A 26,286-nucleotide genomic window follows, 5' to 3' on the forward strand; every position below is an offset into this window, starting at 1 on the left:
AAATAATTAAAAAATGGACACAAAAAATAATAAATCAATTTAAAAAATGAAAAGAAAAGTTAAAGCTAAGATCAATAATAGCTAAAACGAATTATTTTGTTTTATCAAACCATTCATTCCTTTATTTATTTTCATATTATTACATTTATTCGTTTATATATTTATTTATTTATACATTTATTTATTTATAATTTTTGCAGGTTTAGTCCTCCATATTCAACGGCATAACAATGTCTGACAACAATATAATGAAGGAAAATGTGCAAAATGCCCTAATCTCTAAACCTGCACTTGAACATACATTCATTTCAACATTAACAACTTTAAAAGAAAACTAAAGTGTTGTTTTCTGCTGAACTGAGATTAACAAATAGCAGCATCAAGTTGCGACTGATCATCCTCTGATAACATTTCAGCTCTTCTTGTGGCTGTTGCAGCTGAAAGGGGGGTTTGTTTAATATTTTCTTTTAGTTCATGTCTTTATTTTCCTTCTAAAAGTGTTTCACACGCAGGCTCCATTCATTTTTTTACTATTTTCCCATCAGTAAAGGGCTAGTTATGTTTTCCTAAGATCCACTGTATTCTTAGGGAACATTCGCTCGTTGTTGGGCGGTAAGTGAGTGAGGGAGGACCCGTGTAGATCGCTACTACTGGGCTTTGAGCTAATATATTTTCTGTGTCCTTACCTAGGACTGCTGCGTGTAAGTTTCGTCAAAGTGTGTACGTCTAATTTCATAATGCAGTTTAAGGTTTCCACTTTTGACAACCGCGACAGACTCCGAGCAAATGAGACAAACCAGTCTCGTGCATCTCGATGCAGGAAGAATAAATGCAAATCTCTCGACCCATTCATCTCGGAAAACATGGTTTTTAGCGTCAACTTTTCTAACTTTTGAAAAGGACATTGTTTTTCAGTCACTGACAGTTACATCTGTCTGCGCGCTGTGCAGCGAGTCTGTCTCGGCTCTCTTCTCTCGTCGAGACGTCGACGTCTGAACGTAGCAACAGTGCGCATATGTTAACTGTCTGTGGCGCCGTAGGACCCAAACTGCTACTGAGCAGACCTTGATGTGCCTGGTATAAATTTGATTGCATTATAAAATAATGTTAGGCGTTCATTTATTTATTATGTCAAAAGGCTTTGAGGTCCGGACAGATGCATCTCGCGGTCCGCATCCGGACCGGAGTCCGCTAGTTGGTGACCCCTGGTCTATATGTTTGCAACTTCACTTCATTGCCTCTAAGAGTCGCCAAAGGACAAAAACCACGAGAAATGTACGTACGCCAGACATGTTGGCGTAGAGCAGTGGTCACCAACCCTGCTCCTGGAGATCGACCGTCCTGAAGATTTCAGCTCCAACCCCAATCAAACACACCTGAACTATCTAATCAAGGTGTTCAGGTTTGCTTGATAATTACAGACAGGTGTGCTGAAGCAGGGTTGGAGCTGCAGTCTGCAGGACGGTCGATCTCCAGGAACAGGGTTGGTGACCACTGGCGTAGAGGAACGCACATTCTTATGTTAATTTCAATGTTAGTAATCTGACCGTGAGCGTGAAAGCTGGCGTACGCAACGTTTTTGTGTGTACGCAGTGTTGATACATGAGGCCCCTGGTCAGCTTTACAAATCAGAGTGTTTCTGAAGGAGGGACTTTATGTCACGATTCGGGGTGAGAGACACAGACAAGAGGACCCAAGTGCAGACGGGAGGTAAGTTGTTAAACAAGACTTTAATAAAACAAAACAAAAACCCACGATGGGGAACATAACAAAACATGGAAACAGGAACAAGACTAACTAAACTAATGTGACTAGACTAATAACACATCACCTAACTATAAAATAAACTAGACTTACATGACAGGACAGGAACTCACCCACATGACACAAACATAACACAACAATGATCCAGCACAAGACAGAGGACACAGGGGCATTAAATAAGGGGACAAATCACGAGGGAACAGGTGTGGGGCATGAAACCAATAACAAGCAATTAAGGAGACGAAATGGCGGGAACAGAGACGCGACACCGGAGAGAAAGAGAATGTGGAAGGCCAAGTGGGCCAAAACTTCTCTCTTCACGTAAAACAAGAGGTTCTGTCATGGTTCTGCCACTAGGTCAAGAAAAGCAAGACAAGATGGGGCAGAACCATGACAGAAGCTCCCCCTTAAGGAGCGGCATCCTGACGCTCCCTAAGGAACAAACAAGACAAGACAGACTGTGACAAAAACCATAACTACACAAGACATGGCCAAAAAACATGATACATAAAAAAAGTCCAAACAAAGACATGGCGCTGGCTCAAAGGCCGGCTGGACAGCACATGGCGCCGGCTGGAAGGCTGGCTGGACAGGACATGGTGCCGGCTGGAAGGCCGGCTGGACAGTACATGGTGCCGGCAGGATGGCCGGCTGGACAGTACATGGCGCCGGCTGGAAGGCCAGCTGGACAACACATGGCGCCGGCTGGATGGCTGGCTGGACAGTACATGGCGCCGGCTGGATGGCTGGCTGGACAGTACATGGCGCCGGCTGGACGGCCAGCTGGACGGCCGGCTGGACTGGACATGGCGTCGGCTGGAAGGCCGGCTGGACTGGACATGGCGCCGGCTGGAAGGCCGGCTGGACTGGACATGGTGCCGACTGGATGGCCGACTGGGAGGCCGGCTATCACCGGCTGGGCAGGCCTGGATGTTGACGAGACTGGGCGGGAAGTCGGTGGCTGGGCAGCGCTCTCTGGCAGCTGGGCAGCAAACAAGGACAGGAACAACACATAAACTGGGTGTCGACTCGACAGGCCTGCGTACCAGCTGGGATGCCGGCAGGGATCTGTGGCGGGAACAGGACACCGGCGGCCTCAACCCTGGAGGGGAATCCGATGACCTTGTACCTGGAGGGGTGCCCGGCAGCCTCAACCCTGGACGGGAACCTGGCGGCCCCCGACTCTGACAGGGAGTCTGGCGGCCTCGACCCTGGAGGGGAACCCGGTGGCATCAACCACCCCCGCTGCGATCCCTCTGTCTGCTGGGTCCTGAATGGCTGGATCATTCTGTCACGGTTCGGGGTGAGAGACACTGACAGAGGACCCAAGTGCAGACAGGAGGTAAGGGGTTAAACTAGACTTTAATAATAATAAAACAAGGACAAAGCAAAAACCCACGATGGGGAACATAACAAAACACAGCAACGAGAACAGGGACTAACTAGACTAGAAATAATAACAACACTTGACATAACCACAATAAACTAAACTGACTACAGAACAGGAACTCACCACAATGACATAAACACGACAACAGTACAATGATCCAGCCCAAGACAGAGGACACAGGGGAATTAAATAATGGGACAAATCAAGAGGGAACAGGTGTGGGGCATGAAACCAATAACAAGCAATTAAGGAGACGAAATGGCGGGAGCACAGACGCGACAACGGAGAGAAAGAGAATGTGGAAGGCCAAGTGGGCCAAAACTTCTCTCTTCACGTAAAACAAGAGGTTCTGTCATGGTTCTGCCACTAGGTCAAGAAAAGCAAGACAAGATGGGGCAGAACCATGACACTTTATATAAACATTTTGTGAGAAGAGGGACAGCGGTTAACAATACACTTGAAATATGTGAAATATAAAGCGTTTTTTGAAACTAGAAACATGAACATCCATTGTTAAACACCCAAAACACATAATCAAAGCTTCAAAAACAGCAAAAGAATGGTCCCTTTAACGAAATGCAGATTTGTGTGTGTGTGTGTTGTTTTATATAAAAAGAAAAATGAATGCTCATGTATTCGTGTAGTTTAACGATTTCTCATTTTTCCCCACCTACTAGAAGTATACTGTAACAACGTTCAATAGAAGGGAAGGAAGGAGGCGGGAACCGGCGAACATTTAAACAATAAACTTTAATCAAAAATAAACAAACAAAAACACGGAAGTAAAAGGCCGGCAGCCACCTCACGGTCGACTGCCGGCCACACAAACATAAATAAAACTTAACATTTCCGGGCCCGGTCCTCTCTCCTCGGCAGTCCCGTCGCTCGTCCTCTTATGCTCCCTAGCTCCCCGTGAGGCATGCGGGACCGGTGCGCGTACAGCTGATACTCATTATCACTCACGCCACCGGCCCCGCCTTCCTGCCCCACGGCTCTCGTCCCGCCTTCCTCGCTACATACCCCCATCGCCCCTCACAGGCCGGGGGGTACCACCGCGCCTGTGCTTACTCCCCCCCGGGGGGCCCCCCCTTGAGAGCCCCAGCGCCTGGGGGTACGCACCGACGAGACGAGAGAACGGAGCCGGGAGCACCCCGAGCGACAGGGACGAGAGAGGGGAGAGAGGAAAAAAAAAAAATCCGGTTCCCCGACACGCCGTCGCTCGGTCCTCAGCCAGCCGAGAGGCTCTTCCTCGCGGTGCTATGTTGTGGTGCTGGACGTTCGGTGGACGGCCCGATCCTCCTCCGCCTCCTGGCGGCCGGCGATGGCTTCTGGCTGAGGGCAGCCGGCACTCCCGCGCTCCCTCCATGGCCGCCATCCCACCTCGTCCCAGGAGCACGGCCGCGGGCTCTCCGTCCCCACCGAATCCCATCGTTCCAGCACCACGATCTCGGGCAGCCGCTGGCGGACGCCCTCGTCCGCGCTGCCCGAACTCCTCAGCACCGCGAGGCCGCTCGGCGGCGAGGGCTCTTCGACAGCATGTCCCTCCTTCCTCCCGGGTTTCGGCACCAATGTAACAACGTTCAATAGAAATGAAGGAAGGAGGCGGGAACCAGCGAACATTTAAACGATAAACTTTAATCAAAAATAAACAAACAAAAACACGGAAGTAAAAGGCCGGCAGCCACCTCACGGTCGACTGCCGGCCACACAAACATAAATAAAACTTAACATTTCCGGGCCCGGTCCTCTCTCGTCGGCAGTCCCGTCGCTCGTCCTCTTATGCTCCCTAGCTCCCCGTGAGGCATGCGGGACCGGTGCGCGTACAGCTGATACTCATTATCACTCACGCCACCGGCCCCGCCTTCCTGCCCCACGGCTCTCGTCCCGCCTTCCTCGCTACATATACTTTAGTGTTTACTGTAGTAAACTGTAGTAAATTTCAGTTATGGTACTTTTACCTTAGTAGGTTAGTTAACTTTTTAATCTGGTTCTGGATCACTTTATATAAGATAAATGTGTTACACCATGGTTTTGTGAGGCACGCCATGCTTATGTATGTACCACATATAGCGGAATGATGATAAAGCTCCCTTTAACCTGAACTGTAGATTATCATATTAATTGTTACACTTTGTTAATGTATACTTAAATTTGTCACTTAGAATGATAAGGTTTTATATGACTTTTTCATCAAAAATATTACTTGTTTACATTATGTGATGTGTTTTTAAGTTGTGTATATTTTGTATACTTTATATACGTATTTTTATTCTGTGTAGTGTTATTTGTATGCACCATGGGTCTGAGAGTATTGCAATTTAAATCCGCTATTGCCGGTTTCACAGACATGGCTTAGTTTAAGCCAGGACTACGCCTTAGTTGAATTAAGATATTTATGTCACTTTTATAAAATGCCTTGGAAGAAGACATTACCGGTGTGCATCTTGAGACAAAACAATGGCACTGATATATTTTAAGATATTTCTGGGCAAGTTATATTCAGTTAAAACAGGTCACACATTCATTTTAGTCTGGGACTAGCCTTAAGCCTTGTCTGTGAAACCGGGCCTAAATGTATGTACTGTACATGTGGCAGAATTGACAATAAAGCAGACTTTGACTTTGACTAAAGATATTTAGGTGACATCCGAGAGATTTCCAGGCCTCCTCATAGACATAATGGTTATAGTTGTTGTCAAGGTCCAGAAAAGTACTAAACACATCGTTAACTTGGTCCATCCGCTCTTCATGGCTTAATTTATGTGCTAAAAACAAACCAAAATAACGACTTTAATCAATATATTGTCCTCTGTCTTGTCAGATGGTGCGCGTTCACGAGAGCACTTTGACGTATGCGCATTCGGTTGGGCAAAAAAGTCAAGTCTTCCTTCATCAGACATTTTGCGAAGATCAGATTATATACAGCGTGTGTTTGCTTGTAAACACAGAATTACGCTTATGGGTTGTCAGTCAGAACGCCGGCATTTGCCCCCACTGAATGCGCATACGTCAAAGTGCTCTCGTGAATGAGTCATGAAGTCAAGTGAAGTGAAAGTGAAGTGAAGTGAAAGTGACCTATTAGTCAGATATGGTGACCCATACCCGAAATGTGACCTCTGCATTTAACCCATCCAGAGAGTAGTGAACACACGCACAGCAAGTCGTGAACACACGTACACCCGGAGCAGTTACTATTTTAAGGCAAATAGGCACGATGTATTGGCTACTAAAAAAAGGGGTGCGACTAACATCTTAGCCATCGGGCTCTATTATACACTCGGTGCAATGCGCCTGGCGCCGCATTGCACCGAGTGTATAATAGGTGTGTTTTGGGCAAAACATGCAGTAAACCAATCGGTCTCATCTTCCATTCCTTTTAAGAGCCAGTTGTGCTCGCGCCATGGCGGATTCGCTATTTACATGGCGGAATTTGGAAAAGCAAAGACTGAATGCTTCTCCAGAAAGGAAACTAAACGTGCAGGAGATTAAAGCACGCGAGCAAACCATCTACAGGACAATAAGCATTTCTATATTTATGTCCACAATAATAATATTTAACATTGTAATCCATTTATTTGTAATATTTGGCATTATTGTGTGCTGCTGTGCATCCTTCTGTGTGTAATAAGCAGAGCGTGTGGGCGTATCTGACGCGCTCTTTAAATAACTAAAAAGATATTGCGCCGTTGACTTTAGACCAGGTTTCAGTTGGTCAATGGCGCAGTGTATTTCAGTTGCCTTAAAATAGTAATGCGCCAACAATGCACCTGAACACACCTCGTTTTCAGACCAGCACGCCCATGAGCGCACAAATTGGCGCAAATGCATTTGCTATTTAAACAACGTAGCGCAGGGCGTAAAAATGAAAACTGCGTCTGGCTGAAACTAGCATTTTTTGGCGCCTCATTGCACCAAGTGTATAATAGAGCCCGATGGCTAAAATGTTAGTCGCACCCCTTTTTTTAGCAGCCAATACATCGTGCCTTGAAGTACTTCATTACACTATTCGTGAACAGTGTTTCTTATTGGTGCTTGAAAGTAAAGCCACAGGCATACTTGACTTTCCACATCCGTGTATGTCTCGAGCACAAACGCTCCGCACAGCTTCCTGCATATGGCAAGCCGTTGGTGTCACAATTACGCCATAGATTAAACGCGCTTATATCCTAACGCCGTTTTTGACGGCGTTTTAAACAGTATTTGTGCCGCAAAATACGGCGTCGCGATTCCAAACGCTATAAAAAACGTGCTTAAAGTCGTCCATAACGCCGTATTTAACGGCGTTCTAAGTCGCTTGAAAAGTGCCGCCTTTTGCGCCGCTGTCTTGCCATATGGCGGCATAAAAAACGCTGTTTTGGTTGCACAGAACGCGGGTTATTTACAGCGTTTTGTCTGTTGTATAATGAGCCCCTCCCACTGATTTCCGCAGCCAGTAAATTTGAACTGTTCTCACCCAATCACTGATGAACTGAACCAGACCAGAACAATTTACCACTGATCATTTTACAGGATTTTATTATGTGCGCAGTGTTACCTTTGCTAACATTAAACAAACCATTGCTTGCTTTCCGAAGAAGCAACTTCTTCTCTTTGGAAATGTATAGTTACACAACGAGGTCAGCAATTGTATGAAGGCCAACCGATCCCATAGTAATGTCTCCTGCGTATTACATATAGCGCGTATGGCCTACGTGAAAAGCAAAAAAAAGCAATCGGTTGAAATATTGTATTAGCTAATTTCCAACACCAGAAATCATTCCTGGTATAACACGTTTAATCTATGGCGTAATTGTGACACCATCGGCTTGCCATACCTGTGCATACTCATCACGGATTTAGCGTGGAGTACATCAAAAAATGGGCTGCACGCGGACGGGGTGTGCGGATGACCGCGAACCCTTCTGATGATGAAAATTGCGTCATGTGGACGCGGATGGACGGACCATACTTCCAGCGACATACTTGATAATATGAATTCGCATATTGTTAAAACAAGATTTTTTTGTTTTGTTTTTGCAATTGTTTTTGCAATTTTGAGCAAAAGATCAAAATGTTAAACAATAAAGACATTTTTCACAGCCACAGTGCCAATATTAGTGGAGGGCACTGTACATAACAAGATGCTTTGATTAAAAATGACATTTTAGTGTTTATGTATGCTCTGGTTTTTCAAATTCAGTGTTGATGTGCCGTTTAATTGTGTTACAGATGGGCGTTTGTAATGAAAAAACATCTTAACACCCATCTGTTGGGAAAACATGGACTGGGCCAACCCAAAGAGAGGTGGGTAATTCATTCTGTTTTGCATGTTGAACATAAAAAGTTATTAAGCAAGAATCTTTATGATTCATCTCATGTAATTTTCTGTAGTGATGGTAGTTAAAATTAAATAACTTTTAATGTTACATCAGCAACAGCACATGCACAGTGGTAAGTGCAAGTGGTAAGTTTTGAGTGTGTGCTCCAGGCAGTGCACAATTCACTTACTGACACATTATACAATACCCATTATCCATACATATACAGTATACTACATACTTATAAGATATACACAATACATATACAGTAATACAGTTGCAAAATGAACAATAGGACATATAAAATAATTCATATGAAATCAGTCAGCAATGAAAGCTCTGAGATTAAAAGATATTTTATGATTTTTTTACTTTAACAGAGGTAAATATGCTGCACGATAATAGTCCAAGAATAGAGCGTATTACCTAAAAATGTAAGTTGATTATCTGAGCTGATTTTCATTACTACACTGAAAATAGTTTTTAATTAACGGTTTTAGGGTAAATTGAATATCTCCAGTTATCAATGCAAGTAACATTTTATTAGAAGAAAACATGAAAAATATTAAGCAAGGCAATCGGGGTCAGATCATAAAAAGGAGTTTGCTTTCTAATCGCTCTCGTGGTAATTTGAGGTGTTTGGAAACACTGTTTTGTACTTTTTCATTCACAAATCTGCCGTCGTATGGTGAATTGAATGAGCTGCTTCTCTCTGCCACTCACTGCATAGAGTAGAAGCCGAGAGAGATGCGCCTGCGTCACGCAGGGCAGTACTGCTGAAGTTTTCCCACTGAATTAAAGCTTTCCAAAAAGATGCTAGGTTTGTCATTAATTGCGTTTACATGGGCACATCAGATTGAATTTAATCAGATTGTGCAATCTGAATGTAGTGTTTACATGGAAGGTAAATTAAGTGATCTGATTGATGTGCGTTTTTACATGACAAGCTTCAAATCCGATATAATCTGCTGACATGCGCACACTGCACAAGTGTTCACCTAAATACCCACTAAAACAGTGTTTTAAAGCACATGTTGTGTTTATTTTATTTTACAAACAGCACGAAAAAAATGTACAGTTTATAAATAGTGCTGTGCAAAAATATCGATACATGTAACTATCGCAATATATTTTTTTCGATAGTGTATCGATAGTGATACCTCTACTATCGATAATTTTTATTTAAACCATGTCTTATACATACGGCCAAAAGTAAGTGGAAGCGAGCATGGCGAAAAATAAAAGAACGCTTGGAGCTCTCAGAGCTGATGTGTGGGTGTGCTTTGGTTTTCAAAATAAGTCATGGAGTAATGAGTTATATAAAATAATGCTGTTTGTAGGCTTCGCAAGTCATGACACAAGTCACTTGACTACTGCAGTGTATTAGACAAAAAGTTTATTAAGAAAAGTAACAATGACATTTATTGTGCTTTCACGGATGTGACACCAGCACATTTACAGCTCGGATGAATCAGGGGTTTTATACTGCCCATGTTCATTGTTTTAACTGTAATGCACCACAACAGCCAAGTGACTTGCGTGAGCCACCTTATTCCCCTGTGCTACCCACTTGAGGTGCGTAATCCACAGTTTGAGAACCCAAACCTCTGATCTAAAGGTCCATGCATCGCACATCATGGCCACTCTGCAGAGGTAAGGGATGTTTGTACACTTATCCTTACAGAAAACCCCCAGTGGTGCACAGCATGTTGTATTTCTAGCTCTACTTTTTACATTTTCTATTTAAAGTATTGAAATATATCGCAAGTGTGTATCGTATCAAAATACATAGCAATATATTGTATCGTGACCCAATGAAGGACGAGCACAGCCGATGCGGTTTTACCATGGTAAAACCATGACAAAACTACCAAGACCCACCAGAGCGTCTGCAGGCAAACAATAATTAAAATACATTTTTAGCATTTTTTATTAATACCAAACTTTAGAAGTGATAGTATGCGGATTCATATATCAGCATTAACGGTAAACAGAGACGGGCGCGGTGGACATGGGTATCATTATAATATTCACAAAACGGCTACTCAAACAATGTTATAAGCACAAATGTGTTTATTTTATGTCACAGACACCAGCATAATCATTTATAATTCTTAAACGCAAAATGATGTTTACATATCAATGAAGCAAGGTCGTTACATCGACTTACCATGGTGAAAACAGTTAATCCTTCCAAAGCACATGTAAGTAAACAGTAAATAAAATAAATGTTCGGTAGCCTACTACGAGTATAAATGAAATTTTATTATTAGATATTTTAGCCTACAGTATGTTTGTACATCTGCAAATGTATCGTGTTTAAAAAAGGAACTGAGAAATTGCGGTTAAAAACGCACTCCAGGGAAACAGTTAAGACATTTTAAATGCATAGAAACATTAACATGTTCATTTAGAGATGACAAGCATATGGAAATTTGTACCACTTTGTCTGATATATGGTGATATATGGCGTCATATGCCTTTACATATCGGCAGTTGTGGCCTAACGGTTAGAGAGTCGGACTCGTGACCAGAAGGTTGCCGGTTCGATTCCCAGGGCCCGCTGCGGGTAACAACTGAGGTGCCCTTGAGCAAGGCACCTTACCCCTACTTGCTCCCCGGGTGATAGCTGCACACTGCTACCCACTTGCTGTGCGTGTGTTCACTACTCTCTGGATTGGTTAAATGCAGAGGTCACATTTCGTTGCCTTGTACTTGTACATGTGCAATGACAATAAAAGTTGAATCTAATCTTACGTCTGTACGAGCGAGCGTCATCTTTGCACATGCGCACAATTTCTGATCAATCTGATCAAGTGATCAATCTGATCAATCTGATCAAATTACATCTCCTATCAAACAGATTACAAATGGTATAAACCACCCCTTACAATCCGACTGAAATTTCAATCGGCTTGGGCATTTTTAATCTGATTGACGTGTTTATATGGAGCGTTTTCATTCGGATTGGATTTTTAATCAGATTACATTGGTCCATGTAAACGCAGCTATTATGCGGTTCTGCGAAACAAAAGTCAGGGGGTCTGAAAAGTCACTAAATCTAGTAAAAGAGACCATGGGATACATTAGCAATGAATGGGAAACACTGCCCTACTTAATAGTAGCCTCAAAGAAAAAACTGAATAGTCATATGAAAATAAAACACTGCAGTGTTCACTTTATGAATATTAAATATACACTCATTAAAGTCACACTGCATGCGATAATTTTATTGCATGCGATAATTTTTATAACTCAAGACAGTTTCTGCATATCTCATGTTAATCTTGAGTACTTATAGAATAGTATTGCACCCTTCAAATATCTGTAGAGTCTATAGTTTGATCACATTTATAAAAGACAGATACAGCTGTACAATTATTTCCGAAAACATACGACGCGTACGGGGGTGGGGGGTTGTGGGCAGAACTAATGCATGTGCGCACACATTGCCAACAAAACACGACTCAGAAAAATATGACTCAGTTTCACTTACCATGTGCGGTTCATGTCCAGCTCCTTTTAGCGCTGGGACCGCTCCAACTATCAGTTGATATCCAGTTGATAACGATCTGCAAATCCAGAGTAATCCAACACTAATCACCGAAATGCAGGGAACAAACAAACACAGCTGAACTTCACTATCGCAAGAGTAACGAGCTGCAGCTGCAGGCCCACAGCGCAGCCAATCTTGATGGTTAGCGGCACTTTCAATTGCTCGTCGGTTGGTGCGTGGACGGGCTATTTCTTTCGCCTTGTTTGCTGTGGGCGTGCTTTTCCGGGAGAATTGCCCAATAAGGGACTAAGAAAAGTTGTTAGGAAATGGATTTTCATGTTCGGAAAAAACTTTCCGAAACCTATATGAACACAGGGTAGTGTATCGATTAAAATAGCATATATAAAAGTTTTTTTCTGTGATTATTTTCTTGCCTTAAAATGACTTAAAATGGATTCATGAATATGCAAATAAGTCCCCCGCCTTCATTCTGTGGCGTGAGCTCAGACCATTGACTATATGTACATAGATGCTTAATTCGATGTGTGAGCTCGTGTTGCAGAAGCAGAGCTTGAAACAGCAGCGATCGTTTCAGTGCCGAGTCTTTGCGCCATCCTTACATATCTATGGCTGTTTACGTGATTGGTTACAGGGTTATGATAATAACATTGTATAAATAATGTTTTATGAACAGAATGTTGCAAGGAGATTATTTTTACATAAATCTAAAAAATGTACACAGAACATTCCCTAGTGGCTATTTTTAGTTTATTATTTTGCATTCACTAAATAACTTTTGTAGAACTTCTGCCCATGTTAAACAGCAGTCAGCTTTTTTTGAACATGCAAAATATGTTTTATTTCTTCCAGGAAGTTTGAGTGCGAGATGTGTGAGCGGAACTTTAGTGAGAAATGGGCTCTGAATAACCACATGAAGCTGCATATGGGAAACAAACCGTTTAAGTGTAGTTGGCCTTCATGCCATTATGCTTTTCTGACTCTGTCTGCAATGAAAGACCATCTCAGAACACACACAGGTTTGTACCCACCCACAACAATCAAGTGCTCATCATCTCAATATTGAAACAGGTTTTGCTGCTCAATACAAGTGTCTCCTGTGTCAGTAACAAAACAGGAACTTGAGATTTAAGTGTTTAGAATTTATTATTAATATGCCCAATAAAACATTAATACTTAATAGCTTCATATAAATCTTGAAGAGGTAAGGGGGAGCTAGTTCATGAGTAAGTTACTCCACTGAGTGTGAAGGGACAACTCCTTTGGTTGTACAGCAAAAACATAGTGTCAGTGCTAGTTAGCCAGGTTTAGTTCAAATCATATTCAAAATTATATTTGACTACCCACAAATAAAATATGTGACCTAGTCTGTGAAAACCAGGCTAAAGTTTCAAAATCTACTTATGACATAATGAGCATCAAAGTTTGAACCATTAATTTCACACTGAAGTCAATCTTTGACATTACCTTACTAAACAATAGTCATATTTTTGCCCACATGAAAAAATACTTTACTATACTATAGTATACACTTATAAAGTATATTATAAAACCTATAGAAGATACTTTGAACCGTACAGGGTAAAAAATCAATAAAAATAGGGTATGATGTGCAACTATGTTAATAAATCAGTATCTTACCAGTACATTTTCTTTTTCTTTTCTGTTTTTAGATATACAAAATTTTAGTACTATTTTTAATGAAGTACTATTTTTTATAATAAAACCTTTTTTTTCAATTTTACTAGCACATTTACTTCAATGTAATAATTCGATTATAAAACAAATTGAAGGGGGATGGTGTAGTAAAATTCGGATGTGTAACAACTTGTTAAAGTTAACCAGACTTTTATTTTGACGGGTCGCCGCAAAGGGTGTTTGACAGTAGCTTCGATGCAGATAATAGCTGTAGCTGTGTCCCAGTTTGAATGCTGCAACCTTCTAAGGTTGCTGACTTAAAAACGAGGACTCTGCCTTTAAAGCACGCAACCTCAAGGTCCACGAAGCGAACTGAAATGAGACAGTCTAGCCTTGTGGAGGATTTCCTAATTGCGTAACCTTCTGCTCCTGTTGCCTGGTGACAGCGACGGGAAAACAGCAGAGACGTTTCTGACATTTTGAAACAATTACGCAGCCAGAAAATTTTTATTTTATTTGAGAGAATATAAAGCATTTATGTAGATTAAAACAGCCCAACAGTATATCAAATTTACCAACCTTAGAAATGTAAAACACAATAATGCACCAATAATGTTAACAACAACAGCATTTAATGCAGCCTTCGAATTGGGACGGCCTTACCAGCCTCAGTCGCTGCTGTGACGCAATCTGTTTTTAAATGCAGCCTTCAAAGGACGCAGCCCCCAAATCCCAATTCATTATTGGGATTAATGCACATTATTGGTGCATTATTGTGTTTTACATTTTTGGTTTTTACTTTTTGGGTAAAAAAGGGCCAGTGCCACCCATTAGCTGAGTACCGCTTCCAGCTCTTGTGCTAACCCTGGTGGAAAGAAGTATGTGTTTAAGTATGAAGTATGTGTTTAAGTATGAAGCAATGTGCTACTGTGAGCCACAAGATTGTGTCCTTTATAGTAGAATAACTTGAACGTGTAATAAAAAAAACAGTGCTGCTACTATCACTCTTCTTCCTGTTCTTCATCTCTGTTTTGCTCTTTCAGGGGAGAAGTCTTTCCTTTGTGATCTCTGTGGGTTTGCTGGTGGGACCCGTCATGCCTTAACCAAACACCGCCGCCAGCACACAGGTACACGCACAAACATCTACAGTTGCACGTGTCTTTTCTAATAAGTGTTTGTCTGGTTTTAATGCATTTGTTTATTTACTGCAGGCGAACGTCCCTTTAAATGTCAACTGTGCAACTTTGCCTCAACCACACAGTCTCACCTGACACGCCACAAGCGTGTGCACACTGGAGAGAAGCCCTACCGCTGTCCCTGGTGTAATTACAGGTATGAAAAAGTCAACTTGGCTCAGATTTTTTTTTTACAATTATGAGTGGAACCTAGGAGAACAAAGCAGTTGTGAGAGCAGCATTCCATCTATACTGCATACATATTTCTCTCACCAAATATAGATTCAAACATATTTGGAAAAAAATTTGAGATTATTTCAATAAACTAAATGAGACTGTAGGAATAATTACTGTATCCTTTCAAGTTGTTTACTTGGTTCAATGGCAAATGACCCATGTATAATAAAGGCATTTAAAAGTGACATAGGATTCTACTTTTAATTCCTTGATTTGTCTTTCACAATCTTGTTTGTATCTCAGGCTGTTTAAAGAATCCATTATCCCTGTTGAAAAAACAGCATATGCTGGGTTAGGTATGTTTTGATTCTGGTTTGACCAGCTAAGGACCATCTTAAACCAGCACATGACCAGCACAAACCAGCATCAAAACATACCAAACCAGCATATGCTGTTTTTTTCAACAGGGATCCTAAAGAGCAAAGAACATTTGTGTTTCAACAGCACTTCTAGACACAAGGAGTTGAAAGTCAATCCCCTCTCCCTGTTGGTTGTGGCGGCAGGTGCATTCCCCTAGATTTTAGAGTTTCATGTTTTCCTCTGGACTTTCCGAATGTTTGGACAAACTGCAGCTCAAAAAAAAAACTTCTTTGACTTTCTTTAAAAAAAGCCAGCGTTGCCTTTTGTTTGCTGCCAAGCAATTAAATTCAAATTGATTTGTGTAGTGCTTTTTACAATTCCCATTGTATCGCTAAAGTATAGAGTATGCTAGAGTATACTGTATATACAGTTGCATATTAAAATATCAAGGAAAAGTTCTTTATTTTTGTAATTCAATTTAAAAAAATCAAACTTTCTCATATTCTAGATTTATTGCACACAAAGTGAAGTATTTCAAGTTTTTTTACTTTTAATTTTGATGGTTACAACTTGCAGCTTAGGAAAATTAAAAATTCATTTTCTCAAAAAATAGAACATTTTCTCAAAGATCAATATAAAAAAATTACAAAACAGAAATGTTCAAGATCTCCAAAGTATGTTAAATGATGCACTCAATACTTGGATGGGGCTCCTTTTGCACTAATTACTGCTTCAATGCGGCGTGGCATGGAGGCCATCAGCCTGTGGCACTGCTGAGGCATTATTAAATCCCAGGTTGCTTTGATAGTGGCCTTCAGCTCGTTCAGGGTTCAGGTCAGATGAGTTTACTGGCCAATCAAGCACAGTAATATTATGGTCAGCAAACCCGTTAGAAGTAGATTTGGCACTGTGGGCAGGTGCTAAATCCTACTGCAAAAGAAAATCAGCATCTCCAAAAAGCTTGTCAGCAGACGGAAGCATGAACAGGGCTGGATTATCCAAGGGACATTATGGGCACAGGCCAGGGGCCCATGCGTGCTTGGGGCCCAAGCAAGGGGAAGAAAATTTCACATAACAGTGTTTCCGCTATATTCATTCTGCCATGTGCTTCTCTGGACCGCACACACGTATGTGCACACAAAACAGTGTTTCTAACTTAGGAAGTCTGTCTCTTGATTTAAACCCCATTCACACAGACCACTGATCCCAGAAAATTGCCGTAAAATTACCAGAGTGCCTTCTGTTGTTACGTTTCCGGGTAGACGAAGGTAATCCACAGTGAGAATATATTTAATGAAAGCACTCGATACAAATAAACAGAACTCCAAGAAGGCAGTTACAACACAGTAGACAAGACAAAGAACAAATGAAAAAGGCAGTGGCTAAATAGTGTACAAGTGATGATGATAACAACTAACAGGTGCGAGTTAAACAAACGAGGTACGAGGTAGGAGGTGTCGTGGCAAAATTAAGTCCAATGGCAAAACCGGAGAAAACTAAATAGGGAAACAGACGTAAATGTGACATATGTGTAAACGCAAACGCATCCCGGATTGATCCATAAAGTGATTCCGGAAAGTATCATTAGTAACATTAATGGGATCAGTCCCGGAAAGCGCCCCGTGTGAACAAAAGGCAGAAACAATGCCGTAAAAGCTGTGTAGTGATGACACAAATCTATAATAAATTGCAAATAATTTGGCTATAAAAACAAGTATAGTTTTTTTTTTGTAGTAAATCGGAAACTAAAAAATAGAATATTTAAATCATGGATGAATGCAAGAGTCACAATTACCAAACTTAAGGTCAGATGCGAGAATAGCGTTGTCGATCTTAAAAGGAATTTAAACTTGAAATTAATTTTATCAAAACTATTAGCACGAAAATACACAGCGCTTCAATAAACTTGATCACTTACCAACCTTTAAAACACGGTTGTGTGCACCTGCCTTGCTCGTGTTGCGGAGAAGCCCACGAGTTTCTGTGCACTGTTAACAGACTAACTCCAAACTTTCACCCGAACATTTATGTGCTTGTTTTTCTCAACAAAAACATTGTGAACAATATAAACATGATGATCATATACCGACGATAAGTGTTCATTTACGTTTATTATGTGCAATGTGCTTTATTAACGGGTTTTTCCTTCGATCTGCCTGACCTTATTCTGAAATGGTTACAAAATTTTCAAATTTCAAACTTTGTTTTGAAAAACTTTTCTCAAACTTTGTTTTAAAAAAACAATAAACTTATTTTTAATCTCACATTTTTATAAATCATATTACTGAAAAAATAATACACCATGTCTTTTGTATTGCAGTTAGGCTGTTGCAAAAATACTGGCTAATTTGTACTTCGCAGCATTCCTTTATATTTTTTCATTAAGGCTGTGTAAATTTGCACCGAACAAGCATGAACAATTTGCTTTTTTTTCATATGACATTTTATATTAATCTTAATCTCGTTGGGCTATAGCCTACCTTACGTTCTTGTGCCTCATTCCTCTTTGTTGTTCTGCATTTACCAATAAACCTTTGTCATTTGCAAAAGGCAACAATATATGCTACAGAATAAAAACCAAAAAAAGAGAGATTATTTAGGCCTATTTGGCATTAAAGAAAGGAAGCCACCTAAAAACACAGCAAGGATTTTTCACGACAAAAATGGACATAACATTACATCGCAGTATATTACGTCACGTGTTTTTACGGGATCTTCACAGGATGTGTGTGAACGCACACACAGATTCCAGAAAATCACTGGCAGTGTGAATGAACAAAATCTAACGATCCCAGAACAAATTCCTAGACACAGTTTCCGTGTAATTTCCAGGATCTCTGTGTGAAAAGGGCTTTAGTAATTTTCACAAGCCCTTTTCTCTGCATTACTCTGTACAGTGTTGTTTGGCATTACTCCGACAGGTGACTCCTAGGGCTGTAGTCAAGTCCACTGTTGTCGAGTCCAAGACAAGACCGAGTCCAATTGAGACAAGACAGAGACAGAAAAAAAATCATGACTACAAGACCACATACTTAACTATTGAGAATTTTTGTGATGCAAGAGACAGCATATCTTCTATTTTCATTATTGGTAATGATCAAAAAGACAATTTTATTTGACCTTAAAATAAAGTAATTTTATTTACTTTAGGTATAGCACTAAAGTCACAAAGCCGAAGTGTAACTTCAAATTTTTTTATTGAAGTAACAATCCTATTCTGCCAATAGAAAATGTAACAAATAACCAGCAAACACTTGAATATGTTCCCATTCTTGAACTTATGACTTAGTGTCCCCCAAAGTAACCAACCCCCCCCAACTTTTTTAAGGAACTTTTTAACACCTTTGTGTGCGTGCGTGTGTGCGCCTGCCCGTGCTCGTGCATGTACGATAGAGGAGCTGCCAGAAAGAGCAGAGGCCCCACGGCTCGTTTAAAAGCACGTTTCGGTGCCCATACTTAAATAACATGTTCATATCGAAATGACAATAAAAATACGATCAATCTTATCTTTAAGGTGGATAAAAGCATCTGCCAAATGCATAAATGTAATGTAAATGTATATGATGTCGCGTTATAAGTCAGAACTGACAACAGAAAGGAAAATATGTCAGTGAGAACGGCTTTATTGTTGAGTTGGAATACCCTCACGGTTGTCTTAAATTTCAAAAGGTACGAGTTTTTTAGATGTATTTGGTGGTGCTTCCTTGCCAACTATGAATATTATATTGATTTAATGATGATCAGGTCTAACTGCTTTACCAATATTTAACCTTCATTATTAGAAAATCCATAGTGCTTTACATATGGAAGTAAAATAGAGACAAATGTATCAAATGTAATCTATTTTGTCTATAAAAAAAGACGTGCTGAATAGCACAAACTGAAAAAAATGCACTGTATTAACAGTGTTTGCATTTTAAGGTTCTGCAATTCAACATGGTTGCATATTTAAGGTGTGATTTTTTCAAATGTAAAAATTTCACACACAGTTTCACCGTTTAAAAATTCAATAATCAAAATTCACCTTTTAAATTTCGTAAAAAAAATTCAACTTGCTTTAAAATATAAAACTTTATTTTTATAAATAAAGTTGAGTTAAAATACAACCTTTAATATTCGACAGACAAATTTCAGTTCATATTATTTCGGTTTAAAAATTCGCTTCCACAAATTCAATGGTTCAAATTCGGCTTGAAATTCAAAGTTTCACATCTGGGAATCCCAGGAGAAGCAATAGAGCGCCGATTCCGCCAATGCATGATCTCTACCTGCTGCCTGACCGCTTCACCAGCAGGTGGTGCAAGTCGCTTCTGACGAAGACCAAAGCAAGAAATGCAGATACTTTTTATATGTTTGCAGCACAGTCCACTCATCTGCTCAAATAAAGTGAATTTATTTGATCTCATAGATCTCTTCTTATGTATCATCAACATCAAAAATTTTAGGTTTTCTTCTCTGGCTCGAAGGAATTAAGTTATTTTTACTTCAGCACATCGTGTTCACATAAATACATCATCAGCATTTACAGGACATGTATTGTGTTTGAAGCGGTCAAATAACTGAGATCTCAACTAGGAGCTTATTGACAAATGCTCTGATTTTAATGCGTACTCTCCCATGTGCTTCTGTTTATATGACATAGCTGCAATCTCAATAAACATTCTTTTTATTTTCCTCGCATGATCTTGTTTTAATTTGACTCTCAGAAAATGCTCAATGTTGTGGAATTGTGGAAACATTCGTTTGTTAATACGAGACAGAAAAACTGATATTTTAGCCAAGCGAACTTCTTGAGCAGGCCAGATAAAATAGACCAGATAAAAATAGACAGCACTTTCTTTAGAACCCGACTAGACCCGAAACGTCTTGTGCAGCCAAGCAAGATACCTCACGGCGTTAGGATCTATACAGCTGTAAAATGGTTTTTAAGCGCAAAGATAAAAACTTTTGTTGCATGCTGTGTGCGTTTCCCAATAATGTGCCACACACGACATGCGAGTATGACTACACGCCAATTGCTTGAGTTGCTGTCTGTTCATTAAATGCTAAAATGTCAATCACTCACGGTATATTAACCTAAGTATGTCTTGTAAAGTTTGGCGTAACAAATATTTGTTGTTTACCTAACCATAAAATGTATTTAATTTGTGTCTTTCGGGGCGATTGGTAAAAGCACATTCATTATAAATTACCAGAGACCCCATGCCATATCGGACACGACCTGTGCCCAAGGCATATTTTGTCAACGTTTTAGACCCGAAGCCGCTGGGACACACGGTGAAACTGTGTGTGAAATTTTTACATTTGAAAAAATCACACCTTAAATATGCAACCATGTTGAATTGCAGAACCTTAAAATGCAAGCACTGTAAAATACAATGCTTTTTTTCAGTTAGTGCTATTCAGCACGTCTTTTTGCTTCAAACACATTTGTCTCTATTTTACTTTACATTGCAAAACGTTTACACATACACAAGTATGCCGTTTAACATAACAATATACGATTTCAAGTACTTAAATTGATAAACACTGCTAGTAGTCTTTTGTGTAGCATCATAAATGCTTTTCCCATGTGAAGAATACACACATAATATTTTGATTCGGTCTGAAACATCAAAATGTTCCTATTGGAATAGCTCTTTTCGACTTTCTTCAGCACTGCGCAGACTGATCAGCGTATAACTTCAAAGGATCGTGAGAGTAATTCAATAGCATGGAACAATCTTCTCTTCTGGTACTGTGATGTCTTACACTGATCAGCCTGCGCAGCTCTGCAGCAAGTTGAACACACGCTTTTACTCCATAGAAGTCTAACTATAAATATACTGGGCACAAAGCAGTAGTAAATCAGTGAGAGATTCATTTCAAGTGTCAGTAAAAGTGGCCTTTGTTTTGTTAACTTTATGACATGATGTGTCAGCTTTAACTGTGAGGCAGGTTTTGTGTAGTAGTCTGTATTGGTTTTGTGAGGAGGGCGATGTCTCTGTCATATGTTTGCAACCCAATCAGTTATTCCACTCTAATGCAGTTATTTGTAATCATAGAGGGTGGTGGGGAATCAGAGCACCCAAGGTCAAAAGTCACGGGTCTCTGATCGGCAGTCAACAAAATAGACAGTTGCTGGAAGTAACTAGTTAATGGAATTTGTTCAAACAAGTTATTGTGTTTAAAAATGTCAATTTAATATATATTTGATATAATATTTATATTAATGCTATTACAAAAATATATTTTTTAGCTTTGCGGTTAAAATGGATAATCACTTCTTTCTATCTGACCCTTTCCGGTGTTTTTTTTTTTGTCAGATCCAACTGTGCAGAGAACATCCGTAAGCACATCCTTCACACAGGCAAGCATGAGGGAGTGATGATGTATAACTGCCCGTTGTGCAGCTACGGCACCAATGCCCCGATGGACTTTAGAAATCATCTCAAAGAGACCCACCCTGACATTGAAAACCCAGACTTGGCTTATCTTCATGCAGGTATCTTTTTTCTGTTTTGTCTGATATTAATTAACTCATTATTTTCTTTCATTTGTTTATATTTTCATTTTCTGTCAAGAAAGTGACATCTAAGACTTACATTATGGAACAGAACACAATGCAGTTGATGTCTGTCTGTCAATCTAACATGGGCATGAGGATGTCACAGAAACATTCATAAAAACGATGATCATGAAAACAATGATTACATTTTTTTTCAGAGAATAGGCTTTTATTTTATGAAAATAGTCAAAAAGATAACAAATGCAAGATGTGCACCATCAGCTGTCATCCAAGTTTACCACAAGTCAAATGCATCATGACATATTTCAGGATCAAATTTTTACTGTCAAACAGAAAAAAGACACAAGCAGAACAGACATAATGATAGATACTTGTTGAAATGATGACAAAAAAGTAGCTGACTATTAATGTTGTTGAATGAGAAGTTTTAAAAGATTTATTACATTATGTTGAGCCCCAGTAAAAAGCTCCCATCACACAAAACGATCACCCAAGTCATGGATGCAATTAGGGATGCTCATATTGACAGTTTAACCGTTAACCAATAGTCAAAATTTCGATCGGTTAATACTATCAGTTAAACGATTTAAAAGGTATGTTTATTTTAAGTTTAATAATATTAATCATATATTTTTAATAATAAAAATAATTTAATAATACGTTTTTAAATAACTTTTAAATCATACATGTTTTTAGTTTTCTGTATGGTTAAAGAAAAACATGCTAAGCATTAACTCACGGAGCGTGCAGACGCGTGCGACTAGGTGTAAATGCCCTCCGAAACGTTTTCACAGATTTAAATCCGATCACGCAAATCACTTGAGGAAACAGGACACGTGTTATTCATCTGATTGTTGATTGTTGAGGCCACATTTGTCAGGGCTTTACAAACGGAGTGCCACTGCCAGCCTTGCTCAAGCTCAAGTTCTTTGTTTTAAATGTAACGTTAGACACGAGAGAATCGCGCTCGCAACGCTGTGACATTCTCTGTCTTCCCGGCGTGTCTACGTCTCAGCAAAGCTAAAAGCGGAGCTACTGCAAGGGAATTTCGGTGCTAGCAGTGGCGGTCCTTCCTACAGGCGACATAGGCGCTTGCCTAGGGCGCCATCTAGTGAGGGGCGCCAAATATGCGGCGAGAAAAATATATATAATTAAAATTATAATGTCTATTTATTTTTTTCAACAGTTTTTGCCATCCCTCTATCTACAACAATACTTTGACATAAAAAATTAATTAAACTTCTTTGGACATGAGTTCTTTTCTCGTGTGGAAGGGGTGCCATCAGTCAAGCTCGCCTAGGGCACCAAATGGCCCCTGGGTGCTAGTCATCAATTTATCCTTTACATAAACTTATCTCATGGATGCTTAGCATCGGCTGCCCGTGCGCTTTGGAAAGGAGAAGAAAACGGCGCGACCGGTGGTTTCCCTGCCTTCTTTTAGACGTGATGTAAAAATACGAATGTGAAATATGAATAAGTAAAAAATGTTTTTTGTATTTTGGGTGGTATAGCAGATCAGATTTATATATGTTTAGCTAAGACTGACCGGTGGAAAGCAAATGTGACGCGCTTCCCGAGGCGTTATCTCTACATTCCTGGGACATCCGTGCCATCTGAAAGGGTGTTTTCTGCCGCGGGTCTAATTGTAAACAGGCTCCAGACTGTCACCACAACACGTAAACATGTTACTTTATTAAATAAATACTCCAAGCTTTGGATTGAGGTAGGCCTGCTATTTTTATATGATGAAAAAACTTTCTGACGGAAATAACTTTGCAGGTTCTTCTGTGTTCAGTTTTTTTTCTTGCCTGTTTATTTTATGCTTTGGATTTATATTATTTTAGTTTTTCTCCATTGTCCAAAACGCTGCAGGTTCGTGAAAATGTAATAATTTGTGAATGCAGGTGCTATTGTTGATCTATTCGTTATGATGCTGTTTGCACGTTAAAATAAATCAGTGAAAAATGTTTTTAACGTGTCACAGACCCTCGTCAACTGTAGCTGTGTCTCATTTCTAAGTCTGCGTCCTCCGGATGTCGCATGCGAAGTCGTATTCGGCGGACAAACGCGACCTCTGGAGGACGCAGCCTTCGAAATGAGACGCAGCATGTAATAACGGTTAATGTTCGGATAACGAGTGTCGGTTCTCGGTTAGGGAAATTAACCGAAATGAGCATCCCTAGGTGCAATCTTCCAGTACAGCACACCCGCGACAGGAGTGACACGTTCTTGTTTAGCATGGAACTTTGTTCAAGTTCACTTGCATACTACTGACGGGGCACATGCTGTAACATTAATATTTGTGCTGGCGCCGTCAATGACTAAAGTTGTCAAACGTGTTCACTACCAGTGTTTCTTTTCTCTCTCGTGTTTGTGCCAGGTATTGTGTCCAAGTCTTTCGAGTGTCGTCTGAAGGGACAGGGGGCATCCTTTGTGCAAACAGAGGCTGCTTTTGCCCCAGATGAAACCAAACTGGGCTCAGAGACGGTTCAGCAGGTTATCATCATTCAGGGCTACGATGGGGGAGAGGTGGCCATCAATCAGGCCCTGGAAGAGTCTGCTGCAGCCACTCTACAGACCCTCGCTATGTCCGGTCAAATGGCCGAGGTGCTGCACATCACTGAGGATGGCCAGCTCATCACTTCTGGGCAAGAGGTGTCCTCAGTGGAGGCCCAGCTCAGGGAAGGGCAGATCCAGATTCCAGGTACCACCACCCAATATGTGCTTGTGGAGTCATCCGGAGAGACTGTAGGAAAAATCAGACAAGAAGGCGAGGGTGCTCCCACCAGTATGTCAGAGTCTGCTCTGGATGCCTTGCTTTGTGCTGTTACAGAGCTGGGGCAACAGGACAGCGCTGGAGAGGGAGAGATTACCACCACCACAGTCTCAGAACAGATCCCAGAAGAGATTGAAGGTCATCTATCCCAGGCAGAGAGACAGAGTGAAGGGCATATGTATGAAGAGGTCACCGAATCAGTGGGTGTGATGGCTGAGGTACTGGGTTCTACCCATGAGCCCGCATCCATGGAAATGCAAGAGGTGCTACAGTTTGCAGCTAGTCAGATAATGATGAGAGAGGGTCTTACTCAGGTTGTCGTCAATGACGAGGGGACACATTACATAGTCACGCAGCTTGACGGCTCAACTCTACAAGTGGAGGGTACTATAGAAGACCCATCTGGAGAGGAGACAATAGTGTACTCCAAAATTAGTCCCGAGTGAGGGGAAGGCATGACAGATTGTAGATCCTTTTGATACTTTTCTTTTTACTAAAATGATAGCGCACTAGTGTTCTTTCCTTCAGAGACTCATCAGTATCATTTCCTGTGACCATTCAAAAGCAAGCTTATTGGGATTCACTGATGTTCTATGAAAAGGCAGAATTTTGCTCATGACCCAGGGTCACATGGGCACAGTTATTAACTTAAAATGCAAAACTCTACTTTTTTAGATGACTAACAAAACCTTGTTTAACATAAACATTTTGCATACTTAAAATACAATTCCTTGTTTGTGAACTGAGGGCTAAACGTCTGATTCAATAAAATACTAGCCAACAAAAAGCAGACCTTAAAATAAAAAGTAAATATATATTCATCACCAAGAAAATAGATGAACTTAAATTTGAAAGTACCTACTATTATGTTTACAATCAGTTGCTATTTAAGAATTTTACTTTAGTGGGATGTGATCTGTTGATTGTTGTGATCTGTGTTGAATTGTTTTGCTCATTTTTGGCAGTCTGGCATTCATTATTAAAGTAAAGCATTGAATAATGCTGTTTGTCCTCTTTTCTAATAAAAAAAAAATGTTGATGGCAACATTTCTTTGTTTCAAATACACCTCTTATCCAAAGCAGCATACAAGAGTGAAGAAATCAAAGTGGTTAATCAAGGTGTGTAAATAAAGCATTATGCATCCAACAAATCGGTGCATAATGTGATAAAGCTATTCACAGTGCTGCTAAAGAGGCTACATTACTTGATTTTGTCTGTATTAGTAAGTTTATGTGGAAAATGTCCCTTAATGCTCAGAAATCAAATAGCTATTTATTTGACCCACATTGTTATAGTGTATTGTGTATTTGAACTGCAATGGGAAATAATGCCGCTTCAAGGCATGAAGAACAAAAAAGTGTATTTATGATGATACTGAGTTTTTGAATAACAAAGAAAAAATGGTTAAAATGTGAATCACAGTTCACTCATAGAACAAAATAACAAACATCAGTGGCATGTTACTTTTGTTTTATGTAGCATCAAATTCTAAATCTTCTATAGGAAATAATTGGAAACTTTGCAATACACACTGTTCCATTGTACATGCATATAGTTCACAATGTTTTACACATGGAAATGTCCCAAAGGTCCTAAAGGATGTGTACAGTAGTGTATGCGCAAACAGATGTTCTCAAATGCAATGTGTATTTGAAGATAGGTGATGAGGAACAAAGCAAAGTTAAG

General features: G+C 40.3%; 1 protein-coding gene across 1 annotated transcript in view; it reads left to right on the forward strand.

The window, feature by feature from the left end:
• Positions 1-25,636, forward strand: part of znf407 (zinc finger protein 407) — a 60,616-nt gene extending 34,980 nt beyond the window's left edge. Inside the window, exons 4-9 of the mRNA XM_057339902.1 lie at positions 8,363-8,437; positions 12,818-12,984; positions 14,647-14,730; positions 14,815-14,935; positions 21,621-21,799; positions 24,204-25,636. Coding sequence (XP_057195885.1) covers positions 8,363-8,437; positions 12,818-12,984; positions 14,647-14,730; positions 14,815-14,935; positions 21,621-21,799; positions 24,204-25,045 — 1,468 coding nt within the window. The 3' untranslated portion in view covers positions 25,046-25,636. The remainder of the gene's footprint in view (positions 1-8,362; positions 8,438-12,817; positions 12,985-14,646; positions 14,731-14,814; positions 14,936-21,620; positions 21,800-24,203) is intronic.
• Positions 25,637-26,286: the final 650 nt, after the last annotated feature.

The sequence above is a fragment of the Triplophysa rosa genome, linkage group LG8 (assembly GCF_024868665.1).
Source record: "Triplophysa rosa linkage group LG8, Trosa_1v2, whole genome shotgun sequence".
In the NCBI taxonomy this organism is placed as follows: Eukaryota; Metazoa; Chordata; class Actinopteri; order Cypriniformes; family Nemacheilidae; genus Triplophysa; species Triplophysa rosa.